The 20,912-nt window shown below is 39.0% G+C and overlaps 1 protein-coding gene across 1 annotated transcript; it reads right to left on the minus strand.

Annotated features, from left to right (window-relative positions):
• Positions 1–3,146: 3,146 nt before the first annotated feature.
• LOC131591927 (methionine aminopeptidase 2) lies at positions 3,147–20,647 on the minus strand. The gene is made up of 11 exons (XM_058863056.1): positions 20,376–20,647; positions 19,505–19,606; positions 16,055–16,120; positions 15,606–15,708; positions 10,273–10,434; positions 8,384–8,565; positions 8,205–8,299; positions 8,021–8,117; positions 7,396–7,499; positions 5,076–5,191; positions 3,147–3,937 (listed from the first exon to the last, which is right to left on the minus strand). Exons 1-11 carry the CDS (start codon positions 20,530–20,532, stop codon positions 3,685–3,687), a joined length of 1,437 nt encoding a protein of 478 aa, XP_058719039.1. The 5' UTR covers positions 20,533–20,647; the 3' UTR covers positions 3,147–3,684.
• Between the last annotated feature and the right edge of the window lie 265 nt (positions 20,648–20,912).

Here is a 20,912-nt window from a genome sequence, read left to right on the forward strand (position 1 = left end):
TAGTAGGGAAGGCTTCTGTAGAGCTCTCTCCCATTTACAGGATTCAGAGATTTAGCCTTACTGAAAGAAAAAAAAAAATAGTTTCAAAAACTGGGGACACAGGCACTTCCAAAACAACTAGGTAAAAGATTTACTGTTCATCTGAACTGCTGACTAGCCTACACAGCTTGTGTTTTTTATCTAGAGCCCCGTACCTATGTAAAAGAAGCGAGATGAAAGCATTGGTAGAAATGCAAAGCAAAGCTAAAATGAGTATGACTTTGAATTATAAGAGTTGGGTTCCTGTCATGGCAAAAACACAAGTCAAAAATGATAGAAGAGTCACAGCAGAGTTGTCTGGGTTTTTTTTACTTAAATACTGAAACATTCAAAATTATGAAAACGGAAAAGCCTCTTAAATCCTTGCAGAAAAAAATAATTACGCATAAGTCTTAAAAAATTATAACCTGCTTCAAAGCATGCCATGCTTTTCTCAGGCTACGCAGTCTTTATCTCTAAACACACCTTTGTGAAAGTGTTTGGACTGAGGAAAGTATACTGCCCACCTCCCATTCTGGACAGCTGACTGATGTTCCACAGAAGGCTGAGTACCAATAGTGCATAATCCTGGGAAATGAATAACAATGAAAAGCCTCTTTTTTAAAAAACAAAACAAAACAGGATTTGGCAAAATTCTTCCATCTCCACGAATGGTAGCTGTAAAAGTCAAATTAACAAATTCCAGTTATGTTTACACATCCCATCATTAAGTTTCCATACCATCTTACTGTATTATTGTACTGTTCTGAAATACAAATAGTGTTCTGATACACTGAAGCGAACATGACACAACCAAAAACCAAATAGACGGAGCAGCAGCTTTCTTGCTACCCCACATGCCCTATTTCATCCTTCTCTTTGAAATGTTTATACTCACCCAGATGCATTTGTTGTACCCACCAGCCTGGTCTTACCCACATCTAAGAGGAGAAGCATGGTAGTTGAGTCTAAAATTAGGAACATCTTAGGCCATGCCTTCATCAAAAGGATGTGTCACACAGGGTCAAGCCATACCTGCTATAATGATGTGTCCCACAGGGTGTGTGTGTAAGAAAAACCCTACCAAGTAGCTTCTGAACTCTGGCTTCTAATAATTTCTATGAAAAGAATCACCATTTCTGGTGCTGCATGTAAAAGAAAAGATGACCCCATCTTCTGGGTATTTGAAAACAGACTTCAACATCTGGCTCAAAAGTCTTTTGGTCCTGTCAAGTGACAAGAGAGCATGGCTCACTTAGCAGACAGCACAGCAGGTAAGTTTGCTTGACTTACTGTTAACACTTAGAGCAACAGGAAAAAGCTGCCTGAAGAGCATGAAAGCAATAGGAAATTAATTTATTTTAAGGAGGTAGAAGAAATAGGGCTTGCCTTTTATACTGCTGGGCTGGAGGATGCAGGAGGGCCAGCAGCACAGGACATTTGTATTCAGATACACCCAGTTAAATTTATTGGCAATAATCAGCACACTCTGCAAGTATTTTTCTGAGTAATTTCCACTGCAGTTTGTTACACATGATTATCAGCCTACACATGTGAACTAACAAACAGCCAGCAATTTAAAAATTGAGGCCATAGTCCAAACTAGCTCTACTAGTCTGGGTCTATTATATTCGGGTTTAAAAAACCCAAAAAAGAACAAAGGGAAGAAAACACATCTGTAAAACCAAATGGATCTAAAGTAACCATGAGTGAAGTTAAGAAAGCCTTAAACTGTAGAAACAATACCAAGCCTCACTGAGCTACTACTAAACAGGCACCTTCCAGAGAGAAAAGTCTGGAAATTGCTGATAAGCAGGCAAGAACTGAAACAGATTTGTCTTGCTTGTTTCTAGCAGACTTAGTACAAAAATAGGTGAGCTGGAAGCCAGCCAGGCTACAAGAACCTGCTCCTATCACGTCAAGAAGTGCAGAAGAGTATGGTCTTGTTAGCATAAATGAAAATAGCAGCAGCAATATACCCAGCAACCCCACTCACCAGATATTCTTTCAAGTGCCAGCTTTCACTTTGCAATGCACAAGCACTTACACTAGCCAGTGTTTCCTGGGAAGTTCACACGGTTGCAGAAATTAAAATTCATTGCTGGGATGCCAAGATTCCCAAACAGCAACAGCAGAAATACACATTTCTGTATCCCATTTCATCCATTTCTGCACATTTAAACAGCACTGAGTTTAAACAATAATTGTAATTGGGGAAAAAACCCCATCAGTGTCTTATAGGCAGTACATGACATTGCGCCCTTCTAAATTGCAGCTCACATAATCAGGTTTGAAAGGACAAAAATCCAGCTTTTCCAAATCCAAAAACAGAGGAGAAAAGAACTGATACTTCTAAGTTAATATGAACTCTTCTATGGAGACAGACTGTGACTATAAAGGAGCAGGTGAAGTGTCTGTTTCCTAAGCACTTATGTTTAAGGCACTGTTACTGACCTATTACCAGAGCTGTCATTTTTATCACCAGTACCTACTGAAAATTTTAATATGCAAATAATGAGGCAAAGGTACAGAATTGGAAGACATTGCATATAGGCCTGCAGAGCCATGGGATTTAGTTTACCTTTACAAATGAGATTCAACAGTCAGATTTCACTGCAGCAGGAAGACAGATAATGACTTTTTACGTCATGAAAACGTCAAATACTCCAGGTTATTCTGCCTGCATGAAGTTGCAGCATACTCAAAGTATGCCTGCATACTCAAAAATAAATATCCCCACCAATTGTGCAATCAAATGTGAACGTTAGAAAGATGGGAAATCACATGAAATTTGACTCTATGCAAGAGGGCAAGCCAATGGCAAAGATTACATAGGCACATACACTGAAATTGAGTTGACTTCAGCTCAAAGCTGCATGTTGATGGCACCAGCAGCAGAGACCATCAGCTGCATTTGACATGTTCTAATACAGCTGAAGTCTAAAGACTGGCACACTCAAAATCTTTACCACACACCTTTACTGTAGTTGTTACATTTTGTCCTGTAAAGTGTTGATGACTTCTTGCCCTGTATTGCAGCACTGACAAGACTATTTAAACAAGCATGAAAGGCCAAGTTTCATATGAAGGATAAGACAAGGTCCAGTTTCAAGACAAGAAATGGCAAATCAAGTTTGTAAAATATTTAATAGAGCAGTTTCCCAGTGGACTCCTGACCAGAATCATAACCAGACTTCTAAAAAGTATATATATTTTCAGATCTGAAAATTTATCTTTATTTTTTACAAAATGGATTCCAGGAAGTTTAAAAGGCAATATCATAGAGGACTGGGGTGCAGAAATCAGGTGTAGTCATTCAAAGCATTCAAGTAGGAATATGGTCATATAAATATTTGAAAAGCATCTTTTATCATAAATGTTCAGAACAAAATGTATAACTCATTCCAAACTGAAAATTGAGCTTCATAGCACATATTTCCCTGAACAGAAAAAATTTTTGAAGTATTTCTAAAGGCCTGAAAGCATTTTTTTTTTCCATGGTTAGTTACAATTAGAAGACTTGCCTTAGCTTAAATTCTTTCCTTTCCAAATATGGAAAGTATTAACATCAGTCCACTGTTAAAACAGACAATGTGTTGCAAATTAATTCTGGTATAGTATGTTCCAAGAAAGCCTAGAGTATAAAGGTGCTGAGGTGGCTCTGAGTTAGTAGTCGTCGCCCCTGCTGACGACCTCCTTGCAGGTGGGGCGCAGCAGGATGGTGTGCTCAAACTGCGCCGTGTACGAGCCCTTGATGTCGCACAGGGGCGGGTACGGATCCACGATGCCCAGGTCGCACAGGTTCTTCAGCGCCATCAGGTATTTGCTCTCCCCCAGGCGATCCAGCCACCGGCGGCAGAAGGCAAGAGTACCAAAGTTTTCATTGATAACATTTAGCAAGTGTTTCGCTCTTGGAAGCCTTGAAATGAAAAAAAACCAAACAAGAATGCGTTGGAGAAGAAATAGGTATCACCAGCATGCATTCACTACAGAAGTAAAGCACACCAATTAAGAATAAGGTTAGAATGCAAGGTCTTTTCAGATTGCCTAGACTTGGAGATGTCTTTCTACATCAATCATATGTTCTCTTTAGAAAATAAAATGGACTCTCCTCCTGCAAATAGGTAACCTTCAAAACAGATTGTGAACCTATCTGCAAACCTACATTAAACATAGAGACAGGAATCTTTCTCTTTAAAAATAAAAGGACATTTAATTTCATAAAGAAAAACAGAACTCTTCCTGATCCAGTGTGATCAGTAATCTGAACTAATTTTGGCAGAAGTTTGGTGGTTTAAAATGCTGAGTTTTCACTTCTGTAGCCAAATACTCAGTAAGCTTTTTATTCATACTTTTTACAATATACAGGCATTAAAAATATATATTTATAGATCTACGAAGGACTAAGCTTATTTGCAGTGAAGCAGTTCCTCTGCAATCTTTAGTCTAATTCTTCCCGTCATCTCTCACATTCCTAGTATGTGCTATGGAAAAGCACGTATGCCTGCTGTTTACCACCAGAGTATCTTTGTTTCAGAAAATAGGCTGCACTCCTTAGAAATGCCAAAATGCAAAGCCAGTGAACCTAACAATGAGTAATTTCTTCATTTTACAGCAAGGCACTAAAACAGAAACTCAAAACTCTCAAAATATCATAAAGTAAAACAGTTCAAATAGCGTAATAGATTCTGGGAACAGCAGTAAGACAAAAATTGTGGCACACAACCACAGAATAGCTATTGACTAAAAAAACCCACTGTACATTTAACACACAGATAAATACACAAATATAATCTATATATTACTCATCATCATGAAATCATGAAAAAATAATGGTAGGAAGATTGTTAAAAAAACAATACGAAATTCTCAAAACATATTTTCTGTTTCTTGGAAATAATTCCATATTGTTCCACATTAACAGAGTGTATTTTGTAAAGTTGCTAACACTGTCCTTTGAGTCCTCTGACAGTGCTGTTAGTGAAGAACATGCATTATATCAAATTTGAATCCCAAGGGAGTGGTAGCTCTATCAAAATACACCAACAAAATCCAACCTTATTGGCACATGCCCGACATCAAAGTTCTTCATATAATGAGAACACTCCATATCATCATGAACAACACCTTTTCCTGTGCTACCAAAGGTTTCTATAGCATACACTTCACCTTCCTAAGGAGAGAAAAAAGGAACATGTTGCAATATGAATATGTAACATTGTGTCATTCTGATACAACATCTCAGTATGACAACTTCTGAATACAAGTAATTAAATGTGAACCGATTCAATCACCAAATCAACGTAGAAAAAAATTCAGCAAGGAGATTTCACACATTAGGGTTGCAGTTATCTCCAAATCATCAACTATTTACATTAGTACCATTTTATTTCAAGCCAGAAGCATCAGCATGTTTCTAGACACAATTTTTCAAAGTCCTTGCAGTTGAAACATTGTCAAGGCCTATATCTAACACAGCTGAGAAACTACATTTGCTAACTGGAAGCACTTCTCCTGTGCTATTTAGATATAAGTCCTAGGAAATGTGTAGTTTAGAAGTAGCAAACTGGTGTTGATTACAGACACTACACTGATGAACTTTCTGCCCAATTTCTGCAAGAATTTTCTGAGAACAGGTGCTAGTATATACCCTTAACCTGCTCATTTCCATTCCACAAGATGAATTTCTTCAAGAAATGAAGGTGATGTATATCTGCAAGGGCATTATCAAAATTCTAGCCAAGAACATACTGAAGTGCCATTATACAAATTTATTTCTGCCAAGAGCATTCACACATCCTTAACAGTAGGACTGTGACAGGGACACTGAGTTGCACTGTTTATTTTATTAAGCTACTTTTAAAGTCACAAGCCCAAAATAAGAAGCCATATGAAAAGCAGTAACATGGGCTTCAAATTCAAGAAAAACTCTTGAAGATATCCCTGAATATTCAACTGACTCATTAAAAAAAACACAAACCCTCAAAAACCCCCACGCAACGCTGCCACAAGATTCACTTAACACCCACTTTTTCTGAATAAGGATCATGAGAGGCTCTGTTAGTCACAAAAAACTCACTGGGTTGCAGTTTGATACTATAAATAGCGCAGTACATTAAGACCTTGGCTATGCTCCACATTCTTCATTGCCAAACTCACTGTGTTTAATGATGTAGGATTGTGTCCTAAGTAACCTACAGAAGTTGAAGAAATTAAAAAATGTCTTCTCCCCAAAACCAAACCATTAACTAAGTCAAACTAAGAAGAACACACAAGCTTTTTTACCTTCCTTTTCCAATACTCTTAATCCCTTTGCAGCCTTATAGATAAGATGATAATTAAAACTTTGTCTTTTTGTGCACATCATAGGTCAATAACTATGATACAAGTCTTGGGTGATGAGAGTGAGCCTACCTCAAAAAACAATCCTGTCCAGACCACACCTGTGCCTAATCAGGTCTTACAAGTTTTATCTATCCTGATAGACTTACTGGTGATCATTAGTGATGAGGCTTATAATGAAATTAAAAGCTTCTTGTCTCATCACCCAACTTTTAAATCTTATCTCATTAGAACAAGAGCTTCAGTGAAAATGATGGCTAAATCTCAGGTTCCATGTTTGAATACTGCCTTGCCAACTGGTACTTTGTCACATCATCTACAGCCATTGCCCTTCCCCTGCTCCAGAACACTATCCAAACAACATCTTTCAACTAGCCTCTCACATTAACTACAAATACATTTTAGTTATTTTGTATCTTCAGAGAAAGACTGCATTGGAAGCTTTTCAAGAAAAATACTATATCTAACAGTACTCACAAAAAGTCATCCAAAACTACACTACAAGAATTACTTGAGTGAGAGAAGATTTCATTACAGAAGAAACAAACAGGAGTATGAATGACCTGCGAGTCATCCAGGAAAACTCTGATTTCCTGAATTCCAGTTCACCCCTAAATATTCCTGTCCTTTTCCATGCTCCTAAATGCAACATTCAAACACACCATTTAATATCATATACACACTGAGAAATAAATATGCAGGAATTTCAGTACGTATTACTATGGCATTCAGATTTCAGCAGCGGTGGATTTCTCTTTTGGTGACGTTTTTTTGTTTTTTGGTTGTTTTTTAAATAGCAGAGTTCTGAGGCTTCAATTTTCAGAAAGTGTGAGATAGCTGAACACTCCAGGGCTAAAATGAAGAAGCCACTGAGACAAAACTACTCCTGTACAGGATCATTACACAGTACAGCCATTACTCCACTACAATTATTCACCAGGATGACAAAAACTACAAATTGAAAGTGCACAGGAAATACTGTTCGTGCAATGATACTGGGGAAATTTAACAGAAAGAATAAAGAACTTGACTTACCTCCATTCTTGTGGCTTCTCCTCCTTTCACAATGGGGACTGTTTTTCCTGCATGTATCCTATATGGCCCAATGGAGTGTCCATTCAAATTACGAATTGGCTTCACTTTGGAAGAAAACATTAATATTACAGGCAATTTCCTAGCAAATGTTAAACCCTTTAGGGCAATTTGGTTTCTTATACCATATAAAAAGTACAGTAGTGTGTCGTCATATTGCGGAGGAACCAAACACAGAATTATCCACACATCTTGTACAAACACCAGCCAAGACACAAGTTAGTTGTATGCTTTAGCAAGGCTTCATTATTTAAGAGCAGCAACTCCAAGAGTAATAAAAGCTTCTTAATAAAGCCAAATAGCAAGTAACAAATTATCTGCACAGTTCAAAAGTGTTGTTTAGCATTCATCTTATCTGTTAAAGATACAATACTTAGAAGGATAAGCCAAGACCATTTCTCCAAAGGAAAGGCAAGCCAGCCATGAACATGTATCTATGCAAGACTCATACCATACTTCTAGCAGGAAAGTCTTTTCAATATCCTACATCAAAATCAATATTTGTACAAATCTATATACAGATACACACTTCTAAAACAACTACCCCTATATAAAGAAAATAACTTGCCTTGATATGTTTTGCCATCAATTTCAACTTCATAAGACTCCATAACTTCTTGTATGGCCTCTCCCACATCACAGAGACGCACATCTATTCCAGCACACTGAAAAATAAAGTGCAAATTTAAATGGACAATAATCACAACATTTACTGAAAAAGACTTTGTGAATTACTTACATAATGGTCATACCTTTATTCCAGTATTTGTTGCATCCTTTACAGCTTGTAATAGTCTGTCATATTTTGGATTGAATGTGACTGTAAAAGCACAGTCAATAATACGACCTGAAATCAGCAGAGGTTGGTTAGCTTCATAGCATTTGCATTGAATAACATTCTCAAAGTTTTAATTAATAAATGAAAACTAACCACTAATATGTGTTCCAAAATCTATTTTGCAAATATCATTGTATTGCAGGACTGTTGGATCTCCAGCATTGGGAGTGTAGTGGGCAGCACAATTATTCAGAGAACATCCCGTAGGAAATGCAAGACCTGCATTTAAACCATTTTCCTTTATCAGCTTACGTGAGCAGTCTTCTAGTTTTTCACTAAAATGCAGAGGAGAGGGAGAAGAAAAAAAAAAAGAACAAGACAGCTGTGATTAGTATTTCTTATGATAATTTCAAATAAATCAATGCAAGAACAAATATTAAAGTAAATATTAAAGTAAATGCTTTAATATATTAAAGAAATATTAAAGTAAATGCTTTTATGTCAAATCAAACTATTTGTATGCCAAGTAGATAGACAACCCTAGGCTGGAAAACATAAGCAGAACACAACAATTTTCAGTTCTTTGTGTTGTTTTCTCTACCCTTTCTTGGGAAAAGATGAATCCTTCTCTATTGTTTATAATCTAAGTTTAAAATATTTATCCTTACAAGCTACATTTAACCCATTCTTCCTGAGCAGCAGAGGTTAGACAACCAAAGTTCAGGCAAATTAAATGCATTCTTTACAATTACTGTGATTTAAAAGGAGGTGGGAAAAAGGAAGTAAAGCCTCTCCTTTATTAAAAAAACCTCAACTTTTCATTATTAAAGGATATTTTAAAAAAAATTGAGTGATAACTGTGATAAAATAAAACCTTGTGAGACTAGCATTTGTTTTTTGGTTTTGTCTAATCTCAAAATGCTAGCTACTGCAAATCCACAAATACATGTCCATCAGTACATTCCCCTTCAGTGTCAGTGAATGAGGTAAACTGCTGCTCACTGCAGTGCACCAAACACTGATTTTAAGAAAGCAAGAGAAATATGAAAAAAGAGAGCATGTTTTAATCAGCAAGGCCCCACTGCATGAGGTACTTTAGGAAGAATAGTCATATTTTGAGAAAATGACTGCTTAGAGCAGTCAAACTGTAATTTGACAGATTTGTTTCAGCCAGACTAGTGAGCTGCTTTTCTTCTACATTTCCTCGTGGTATATTATGTCTTTCTGTTATCCTTGCACAGTTACCTTGGGGATCAGCTCTCATTAGCTTTCTTACTATCCTACTCTTGTCAGCACAGTCCTCAGTCACACCAGGCTGAATGCACCTGATTTTGGAAGCTAAACTGTTCTGGATAGGTGCAGTACTTGGACAGTAGACATTCAATCTAGATAAACTGAAGGACAGAAAAAGTAATAGTTGGAAGAGTCACAAAAATCAGTCTAGGCTAATTATTTCTTTAAACTTAATCAAATTCATGTTCACCTGAATCCATTTTCTCAGTTACTTCTTACTGAGAATAATAAAAAACCCCACTGTGTTTCCACCAGAAACATCAGTCAGTCAATGAAGACTAAACATAGTACAAACCTTCCTGCCCTGGACTGAATACACAGCCATGCTGGTTTTATGCCTCTTTGCTCAGTCCCAGGCACAGACTGCACCTGCACTGTCCACATGGCATTTCATGATAATTCTGGCAAGCAGCAGCAGTGCTACTGTTATTGCTGCTTCTCCAAGCAGCGCTGCAGAGTAGCAAAGGCACTGAAATCTAAATGAAGCATATAATCAAAGTAAGTGAACATCACGGAAAGCTTAGTTTAAAATTCCGTATAATCCCAGGCCCTGTAAAGCTGCATAAGCTAAAAATACAAGAGGAAACTTAAAGGAAATAATTGGCAACACTGGTTATGTACTTCAAACACAAATCTCTCCAACACTCATTACACAGTGAATTCAGCACATAAAACTAAGACTAAATCTCTCCCCTTCTGGAAAATGAAGAAAAATCTATAGTAGTCTTCCAGTAGATGTGTGTCCTCACCAGATTTCTATCATTGTCATTCCAGGTTTTATCCAGCTCATAACGTATTTCCTCACTTGTCTATGTGCCTCTGCAGCCTCCCGAAAATCATTCCAGATTTCCTCACTGGCTTGGTCTAGTGCTTTCTTTTCTTCATTAGTTGTTCTCCAAGCAGCAGTTCGCCTTGAAAATAAAGGAAATATTTCAAACAAGTTACTATAATCACAGCAGTCATTACAACTTCTGTCTAAAGCCTGCACAGTGTTTATTAACCAGTCAGGTCTACATTTTCCTGTGTAAAAGAAAATATTCTGATTTATACAATTTTCAGAATAAAAGAAGGCTATTTAAAAAAAAGAAATCTATCAGTACTACACACTAGCAGCTGTGAAAGGCAGTAACATCCTACCAAAGGCCCAGACAAGCACAGTGCTCGAAGGATTAGCAAGTTTTCAAAGAGATAGGACAGGCATAAAATTCATATTAATGCTTGCAATTCCACCTTAAGTTTAGCAGGGCAAAATACTGCAACAGGTTCTACTCATGCAAAAGTGGGGTGTTTTTTTCCCAATCTTATTCATTCAAACAGCGTTGCTCCTGTATAGAGATGAACCTCAGCACTGCAGTGTGGCTGCTTGGCCCAGAAACCGCTGCTGACACAGACAATAAGCATCTTCAAAATTTAAGAGCTTGCAGTTCCAGTATTATTTTCATTCACACTCAGAATGCTTAGGTAATAACACCTAACACAGTGCATGGTAACTATGACACATGCCAGAATGTTACTTTCTAAATGGGCTGGATGGTGAATTAACATTTCTTATGGGAGAGCACCACTCATTCTGTCTCTTTGGTAGGTTCACAGAATAAATATACAAATATCTTTTAATAAAGGGCTAAGTGTAAGATTAGCTTTGAATATATTTTGCATTATGCAAAAATACATAGCAACTAAGGTTCCATGAAAGCAAACAAACAAAAATGTAATTTAAGTCCTCCAACAACTGTCAGAACTTGGCTAGAAGACTACTCTGACTACAAAGTAGAGACAACCCTTCAAATGGTGAAGCTGCAACCACATAATAGTGCAAAAAAGCCTAGTGATGACTCAAAGAACTCCATACATGCTATGCAACACAAAAACTACTAATAACAATACACAGCTACACGTGCTGGCAGGTGATCTTAAAAAAATGTGCGGTGGAAAAGATGGACTAAAGATGCTAAAGTACACCGGTTTTCAAATTTAGAAATTAATGCAAATTAATTGATTCTAAGCAAACAACTGAGTACCCAGAGTGTAAAAGATTAGTTTTTGAAATCCAAAGGTGTAGCTTTTCACCTGTTTCATAGACTTGTAACCTAGCTCCACTCTGAGTTTTCTTGACATCCAAAAAACAGGTACAAGTGAACCAAGAGACTATGCCCTGCAGTTTTGCTGCACTTTGTACTAAGAATAAATACTTGTATGTAAATTCATAAGTATATATATCTATTTATACTGAGTACTTCAAAAAAGTTGAAAATTTAAAGGAGGATGACAGGCAAATATTCCATGCATCTTTGTCAGGATGATCAGAGGATGCAAAATATTTTGAGACCCTTTCACTTGTTTTCATTGAACTTTCTGCTCCTTTTCAGATAAAAGTGCAATTTACATTTACCTTTCTGAGCAGTTTTCTTAATCCAATATCAAGTATCACACATACTACTCTTACAGTTTGCCTCAATCTGGGAAAAAAAAAGACAGCAATGGGCTGCAAAACCTGGTCCCCCGCACTGCCACTAGAAAACTGGACTTCTGCCATCACAGTAGTCATTGAAGATGGAAAAGGTGCACTGCAGAAAAACACTGGGGACAGAGACTCAAGGATCCTTTCAGACTGTTCTGGATTCCAGCAGCGAACACCCCTTGCTAGCAAGAACTGCTGACAGAGTCTGGGCAGCTGCTCTGCCATCTGTCACAGACTTGAGTGCAAACTCCAGCAAACTGGCAGGAAGCCATCCTCACTCTGTCTTACTGTATTTCAGCATATAGTCACCTCACTCAAGTCGACTGGGGGACAGAACAGCCTCTACATGTAAGAACACTGTATCAAAGCATTTTGCTGACAAAGCTGTACTGCCACCTGGGAGCTCAGGAAGGGAGGCAACAAGAATTCCTGCTAGGGCCTAAGCACTTCAGGACACATGAAAAATCAGTTGGTCAGATGAAGGCTTCACACCAAACATCAAGTCCTCCACCAGGTACATAAGCTAACTAGCAAGCTTTTGACAGTTTCTTAATGTGCTGCCTACTATATGTCAGCTGAAGAAATTCAACTCTTGCTCCAAGCCACGTGGTCTGGCTTTTCACTCCAGTTCACAGCCTGCAGTTTTCACTGCAGGATCACATTGTAAACTAGATTCTAGTGATCAAAGAATTCTAGAAAATTTCCCCAGATTATCTTCACCCAGATAATCCAGCCATCCAGAGGGACCATTCCAGGCTTGAGAGGTGGGCCTACGTGAACCTCATGAAGTTCAACAAGGCCAAGTGCAAGGTTCTGCATCCTGGGTCAGGACAACCCCACCACAAATACAGGCTGGGTGAAGAACGGATTGAGAGCAGCCCTGAGGAGAAGGATTTGGGGGTATTGGTGGACAAGAAGTTCCACATGACCCAGCAATGTCCACTCACAGCCAAGAAAGCCAAATCATACACGGGGCTGCGTCAAAAGCAGTGCGACCAGCAGGTCAAGGAAAGTGACTCTGCCCCTCTACTCCGTTCTTGTGAGACCCCATCCGGAATACTTCATTCAGCCCTGGGGCCCCCAACAAAAGAAAGATATGGAGCTCTTTCAGTGAGTGCAGAGGAGGGCCATGAACATGATCATGGGTGTAGCACCACCCCCATGAATAAAGGCTGAGAAGAGTTGGGGCCGTTCAGCCTGGAGAAGAGAAGGCTCTGGAGAGACCTTATAGCACCTTCCAGAAACTGAAAGGGTTTTTCCAAAGTCACAGAGTGGCAAGACAAGGGGTAATGGCAATGAACTGAAAGATGGTAGGTTTAGATTAGAAGCTAGGGAGAAATCCTTTGCTGTGAGGGCATTGAGGCACTGGAAGAGGTTGCCTGGAGAAGTTGTGAAGGTGTCTCTGCCCATGGCAGGGAGCTTGGAACTAGCTGATCTTCAACATATCTTCCAAAGCGAACCAGTCTGACTCTGTAACAGCACATAGGCAGAAACAAGTAGGCAGGGTCAAGAATTCCTTAATTCTACTTTAACAAAATTGATGTATCATGAAATACTGCTTATTTTCTGCTGTCCCAGCTGTGTAATTTCAAATTCCCACGTCTTCAAAAAAAAACAAGCTTCCAAAAAAAAAAAAAAATACTGGAGATATAAAAACGTTAAACCTGTTAGTCTGTTGTCTGTGGAAGTACTGATTATCTGCTTTTTTTTTTTTCCCTGAAATTTGAATGACATCCATTTCTAGTTGAACTTCTCACACAAAATATACAGTTGTAGGTTGATGAGAGGTAACTTTAGAAAGCACATGACATCAACAGTTAAGAATAGAAGTGCGACACTTAAAAAAATCAAAGACAAAACCCTACTGACCTCAGCATGAATAAGGGACGGCACAAAAATGCTCCACCAGTATATAAAATGAAGCTGTTACTCAGAATATGAAATATCCTGGCATTAATGCCAGCTAATAATTTAAGTAGTTGCTCGTATTAGGGAATGCTAAAGTAGTAAGATTTAAATATTTGAACGAGGAACAAAAATAAGCACATATTTGATTAAGCACATGACATGAGGAGACTACTTCAGGTTCCTTAGAAGTATATACTCTTCCTCCATAGCTGAACACTGCAGTACAGAAAAGACACCCCTGCTATGAGAGGAGGTTTGTTTTTATGGCTTTTTATTCTTTTCCTTTTCAATAAATAGTAGTTAAACCAGGGCAAATATTTTAATCTTCAACAGCTGAATATGTATTAGAGGTGTAAAGATAGTGTGTTATTAGTTAATAAACTACGTACATGATTAAGTTGTTTATTATCTAAGTTCCCAGTTTACTTAAATCATATTCTTACAAACATGGCACATGTTAAATACTTAACTCAAACATTAAAGAATCACTCCTGGATCAGCCTGTCAGAACTATCCTGTGCAAGCTCCTCATTAACATGCTGATCTTGAGCACGCAAACAGGGCAGTCTATTTATAAATAAATAGGAGTACACCTTGTGCTCAAACTGAAGTAATGAAAAAGAAGAAAAAGCTTCCTTAAAAGCAAATTTTAATCTCATAAAAATGCAACTGTATTATCTGAACACAATTTTTAGGGGGTATTGGACTCTTACTTATTTTACTTACATTCTCTAAGAAACAGGCATTAAATTAAAATAACCAATAAAAAATTTTCAAAATAATTTCATTCTGAAAAAAAAGTAATTGAAAACTAGACAATGCTTTCAGACATACAAATATTTACCTACTCCCTCCCTTTGGTTCAAACTATTTTTTGAGACCTTTGTTTCAGTATTTCCTGTGAAGTTTCAAAGTTTTCAGTAATACTTGGTCTTTTCATTCAAGTTTGCATACAATTCAAGCTAATTCTATGCCATGTATCCTGTGTCTCTGTAAAATATGACCTTCCACAACACATCACATAGGAAAAGAAAAAAAAATAAATCAGGAAAACTCATTCAGGTTGGTATTCCCTAGTTTCTAACAATGCATAAAGAAACAGTAGTCTCCTGTAAAAACATAAGGGTGCAGACTTCTGTTCCAGTGAACCACTGGAAGCTATTGCTTGTTTAGTGCAACTGCACATTAGTCCCACATCACTATGAGTTACAAAAACAGGTGAGGTTACAATAACGATATATTCATTCCAAGAGAGAGAAGCAAAGTACAAAATATACCATGTAGGCTTTTAAATGAAATTAAGAAATTGACATGCCTCTACCAAAAAATAAGTAACAAAGTTGGCATCCCAATGGTCACAAAACTGCTGCATAACAGTGTCTTATCTCCCTCAGTTTTAAACCTTCACTCACTTCTAATTCAGACAATGTTTTTCTTACAAGCTGCCTCCTGGAAGTCTGTCAGTACCCTGGGTCTCAAGGGCCCCCTGCCTCATGGCAATTATGCTCATATGGGCTACACCTTAATTAAAAGGGAAAGACAAACATTTCTGGCCTGAAAACCTGTGTTCATTGAGTTCCTGGATAATCCAGTTAAAGAAAAAGAGGGCAAAACCCAAAGTACATTACTAATTTTGGCCATTTAGCTGTACATTAATATTTTTTTCAGCACATCAAAATGAAAGCACTTATTTCTAAAGCTTAAAACACTCACCCATCTTGTGTTGGTGGATATTCACATTCTTCTCCCTTTGGGAATACGTTGCTGGGAAATAGCTCACATATTGGAATAGAAGGTGGATCTGTCTGGACCTTAGCTGTTGAGTATCATTTAAGAAAGTGTTACACATGGGACTCTGGAAACATTAACCATCTTATTTCCACCATAAAAGGTAAACAGCAGAAGTTATTAAAGATCCCATTAACTGGAGTTTGGGTTTCTACCAAGACAACATTGTATCACAATGCCCTCACATGACTTTGTTTAGCCAATGCTCAAGGCCAATGAATGCCCTCAATGGCATTCACGGATACCAGAAAGAAGACAATTCAGCCTACAAACACTAACTGCACCCCTAAATTTGTTTCAGCTGCAAGAACAGCACTTGCACACACTTAATGCCAAACATTCACATAATCTGTATTTTTGTGCTTGATACCTACGTCCTTTCTTCTTTTTCTTCTTCTTCTTCTTTTTCCCCGTTGCTCCATCTCCTTCACCCTCTCCATCTATAGGAAAGAAAGCGCTCAGCTGAACATAAAATAATCTTAAAAGAATGAAAGGAGTTTGAATAAAACACAAAAACATCTAGGCAATCTGAAAACACTCCTATTACAGCAGAATTTAATGGATTAAAAAACAACCTCTAGAAGCTGCTGCCAAACCATCAGCATTTTCAGTCCCTACACCAAACACAGACCTAAGAAAATAGTTTTGAAAGTCAACAACAAACGCATCATCAAACAGAGGAAAAAAGAGAGTTCAAGTGAAGTGTTTACAGAACGTCCTACCTCATACTCATCTGTTCTCATTTCAGGCAATTAGATGCCCAGGAATTGTTGAAGGACATGAGAGAGAACTGTATTAGACACAACAGCTAACAAAAAGCTAGAAACTGCTACTTCCACCCCATCTTTTGATGCTTCAGCTAAAAGAACTTACTGCATCTGGAAGGATAAAGACCCCAAAGAAGTAAAGATGACAGCACTCTAGGCCAGGATAAGTTTAATCTTGAGATAACAGGGAATGTCACAAACAACACTCAGCAAAACCACTGAATTTGGGAGATACAAGGGTGGTCAAAGACTAAAACAGGTTTCCCAGAGAGGCGGAAGATGCCTAATCTCTGGAAATAAGTCAGGGTCAGCCTGAATGGGGCTTTGAGCAATGTGATCTAGCTGAAGACATCCCAGCTCACTGCAGAGGCTGGGACCAGATGACCTTTAAAGGTCCCTTCCAGCCCAAAACATTCCATGAATCCAACACCAATGGGAGGTTCCAGGGAGCACAGCAGGTAAGAAGCAACAATCAGCCACATCATTTAAAGTCACATCTGGGAGGTAACAACAACCCTACAGGCTTCACATTTGGCTACATCAGATGCCTACTTACTTCATACTCAATATCTCAGGTGCTATCAGCTACCTAAACCTTCTGGTCCTAAACACAAATTCTTTTCAAAGTAGACAAGTACTAGTCATCTACATGTAGAACATTTTCATATACAAGAGGAAGTAAAATTAAAAGAACTCCTAGAATCAAATCAAAGCATTCCATTTTTAGTGTGTTCATACAGAAGTTTGTATTTAAAAACAAGACCAAACCAAAACACTGACCAGCTGCTCCAGTCAATAGATTTCAAGCCTCTCATGATGGTCAACCCCATCTGCAATTTTATGCCATGATGAGTGCTGTAATTCTGCATCTGGGGCAAATTTTAGTAATGTCACTCCTGTCCCTCCCCAGCTCATTTTAGCACTAAGTATCTAAGTTTCTCTAAAAAATTACAAATAAAAATATTTTGTATCTATAATAAAGTTCCAACCTACCAGATTTTTCATCAATCTGTATTTCATAGGCAACCGAAAATCCTTACCAATACATATAAATTTATTTTAAATGTGGTAACTTTGTCACATTTGTCTTGACCTTGAGCAGTGTCCAAACCATTCATAAAGAAATTAGACATACTTCAATTCACCCATCAAGTGATTTTTGGATTTTTTTTAAAAGGCCAGGCCTAAACTGAAGGGAAAAAACCCCAGCATTTCTTAAACATTGCTGCTGTTGTTATCTGCATATTGTAGCTTTTTCATACATCACTGCACGTGAAACTGCCAACGGCAAGCCAAACAAACCCTGTCTATGCTTTCATGTCCTTGAAGACTGCTGCAGACTAACCGTGCTGCCAGAAACATAACTACTGCATCTGACTGATACTCTGCTTGTCTTCAGGTTATTCAGCTAAAGAAAAAAAAAGGTCACCAAAAAGAGCAATTTCAGATTTTCACAAAACAGAAGTCCAACCTTGTATCATTTTGGTATAGCCATTTAATAACTTAGCACAGTATCATGTAAAAATGTTACATATCAGTATATTTTAACATGGCAAGAGAAATACAAAGCGCACTTCCTAATCTCTCCTAGAGTTCAGAAGTTTTAGAGTCTCCTTTTTGAGGCTGCTCAGTTACAGGCTTATCAAGAGGAAAAAAAAAAAGAAAAAAGGGAGTAGGTATTTTATTGATTTTCATCTAAAGCAGCATGTCTTAAATAAACAATACAATTAAGATGGCAAATAGTGAGAACCAGCACAGGCAAGAACATAGCTGTCTTCAAAAAAACTTTAATTAGTTTTAATTTTCTGCAAAGTATCAGTTTTACTAAAAACACATCCAAGTCTAATACGTGAAAAAAGGGGAAAATTATTCACTTCATTTTTTTATGCTTTCTAATACTGTAATACAATTGCTAATAGTGTAAAAAAGGTAAGAGAGCACAGCATTTGATCTACAACTATCTTGTTATTTTTCCTGAGACAGAACTCCAACTATTCTAATGATTTCTAAGATTTCTTTTCATTGTTTACAGTTTTCACTACCCTCCTCAATACTTCTTCCCCAAGTTGCAATGATGGCAAAGCACATATTGCATTAATTTCAACTCCATAACCTGAAAGATACCACAAAACAAACCATAAGAACACATTTCTATGTGAAGTACCTGCATTAAACTTAATGCTGCAGATTGGTAATGGTCAAAGATAAATTTTCTACTTAATACATCTCATCACTCTGAATTAATTTTTTAAAACTTCCATAACCAACTCATTAAAACAAAACTCTGGAAGGACAAATTCCAGCAAGTGAACTAAGATTTCTAAGCAGACTACTCAAAGTGCTGAGCCAACTTTATATAATTCAGAAAAATGAAACTAAATTACTAATTTAAGATTTTCTTAAACACCCGTTTCTGTTTAGAACTATTCATCAAATCAAAGGAAACACAGCACCTTTATCTGATACTTCTACAGAAAAGACAGACCTGGTCAGAATTTCAATACAGACACTTTCAAGGTTCTTCCTTAGAAAATCAACTACACAGCACAAGCAACACACACAAAGCATGTGTCTTGCTTATGTATTAATCTCCCCCCATTTAATTTTAATGAAAAATTGTAATTATAGATGAGCTGGTTTCAAGTCACTGGTAAAGACTCTAAAACCTATTTATTAAAATGCTCCCTTAAAATTTTCCCTATATGTTTTGGTTCAAGCCAAGAATAAGAGACATAATTTGGAACATAAATGTCTACTGACCATGGTAATGCAAGTAAGAAAGATTTATAGCTTACCTTATCTTAAACTAAACACTGCCCTTCAGTAGGTCTTTGAAGACACAAACCTTTAATAAGTCTTGTATTTCTTTTATTTTTTATATGTATGCCTCTGTGACAGCAAAATCATTGACAAAAAGTAGAAAGTATAGACAGCTGCATCTCACCTCTCCAAAAAGAAGCCTAACCAAAATCAAACACCTGTAAACAGTCTGTTAAGAGGGAGCCTTGAAAGAAGGTGAAACTGGAAATGTTAAGAGAAAATATAAGTTATACTTGCCATCATCATCATCATCTTTTTCCTTCTCTTCCAGTGCTTGCTTGTCCAATTGTCTTGCTACATCATCAACAGCACCTTCCATTTCTTTATCAGTTTCCTGTCCTGTTTGTAAAGTTAAAGTACAACTTACAGTAAAACATTAACTCCACGTTAGTAACAATAGCCCCGAAAACTTTATAAAAACGTTATGTTGTACTCATCCTACAGACACCTGAGCACCTAATGCTATTTTCTGTCTTAAAGCAGCCCCAAAGTGTAAGGGGCTGTAACTGTGCACATTGACACATCTGATTACTTTTTTCTGCCAGGGTAGCTAATTCTTCTTCCCATAGCAGCAAGCTGCTCTTGTGAGATAATATGGGCGTAAAGTAGATAATTATAAACGCACAGCACGATCATCGCTAACTGATGGCCTGCTAAAACAAACCCAAACCATCGCGCCTTTATGCTATTTGCCCAGACTTGCTCCAGCTCTCTCCGAGAACTTGGGAGGGGTGCAGAGCCGCCATCAGGCGGGATGACTTTTACAGCAGCAGTCTTACACCTTTCTCCCCCCGGGGCATAGGAGAGCTTGAGGGAAGCGGTGGCTTCTCTTGCGCACACCGGACCGAGGACAACCCCAGCTCCAGCCGAACGGCAGCAGCATCCTCCGGGTACCGCCAGCCCCGTCCGAGCCGCAGAGATCCCCCTTAGCCCGCACCGCTGCCACGGGCCGGGACAGCGGCCTCGGTGGCGCCCCGCACCCGCACTCCGGGACCCTTCAGCCACCCACGCCCGCCCACCGCCGCGGCCGCTCCCGGGTGTGCCGGCCCGCGGCCCCTCACGCCGCCCAGCCCGTCAGCGCAGGGTCGCGGCGCGGCCCGGCCCCTACCCGCGGGGCCCGTTCTGCCCTTCTTCTTCTTCTTGCGTTTCTTCTTGGCGCCATCCTCGGCGCCCAGCCCGGCCGCGCCGTCCTTGTCGTCGGGCTCGGGGGGCAGCTCGCCGTTCAGGTGCTGCTCCCGCTCCTCCGCCCGCCCCACGCCCGCCATGTCGCCGCGGCCGCGCCGCCTCGCGCGCACGGAGCGAGCCGGGGAGAGCGGCGGGGCCGGCGCCACGCTCTGTGGTGCGCGCGGGGCACGCCGGGACGGCGGAGGACTCGGCCGGGAGGGGGCGGGCCCTCGGCCGCGCACGCGCGCTGCCGCCGGTGTGCGCGCGCGGGCCCATGAGGGGGCGGCGGGGGCGTGGCCGGGGTAACTGCGGTGTGCGGGGAGCGATAAAAAATGGAAAGAAGAAATCTTTAAAAAACAGCTCTTTCCGTCAGAAGGAACAGCTGCTACATTCCCTTACGGCATGTATGATTGTCAAGGTTTTACCATTTGAGGGCACTGAGGAAATGTAACTTACACGAGAGATAACTTGTGTACGGAAG

This window comes from Poecile atricapillus, chromosome W (assembly GCF_030490865.1).
Source record: "Poecile atricapillus isolate bPoeAtr1 chromosome W, bPoeAtr1.hap1, whole genome shotgun sequence".
Lineage (NCBI taxonomy): Eukaryota > Metazoa > Chordata > Aves > Passeriformes > Paridae > Poecile > Poecile atricapillus.

Excerpts from the sequence above, each read along its gene's own strand:
- LOC131591927 (XM_058863056.1), bottom strand. The coding sequence starts at position 20,532 with ATGGCGGGCGTGGGGCGGGCGGAGGAGCGGGAGCAGCACCTGAACGGC. Across the intron at positions 8,566-10,272 it reads ATGACAATGATAGAAATCTG|TGAAAAACTAGAAGACTGCT; the intron begins GTGAGGACACAC and ends TCTGCATTTTAG. Across the intron at positions 8,300-8,383 it reads TTTTGGAACACATATTAGTG|GTCGTATTATTGACTGTGCT; the intron begins GTTAGTTTTCAT and ends TGCTGATTTCAG.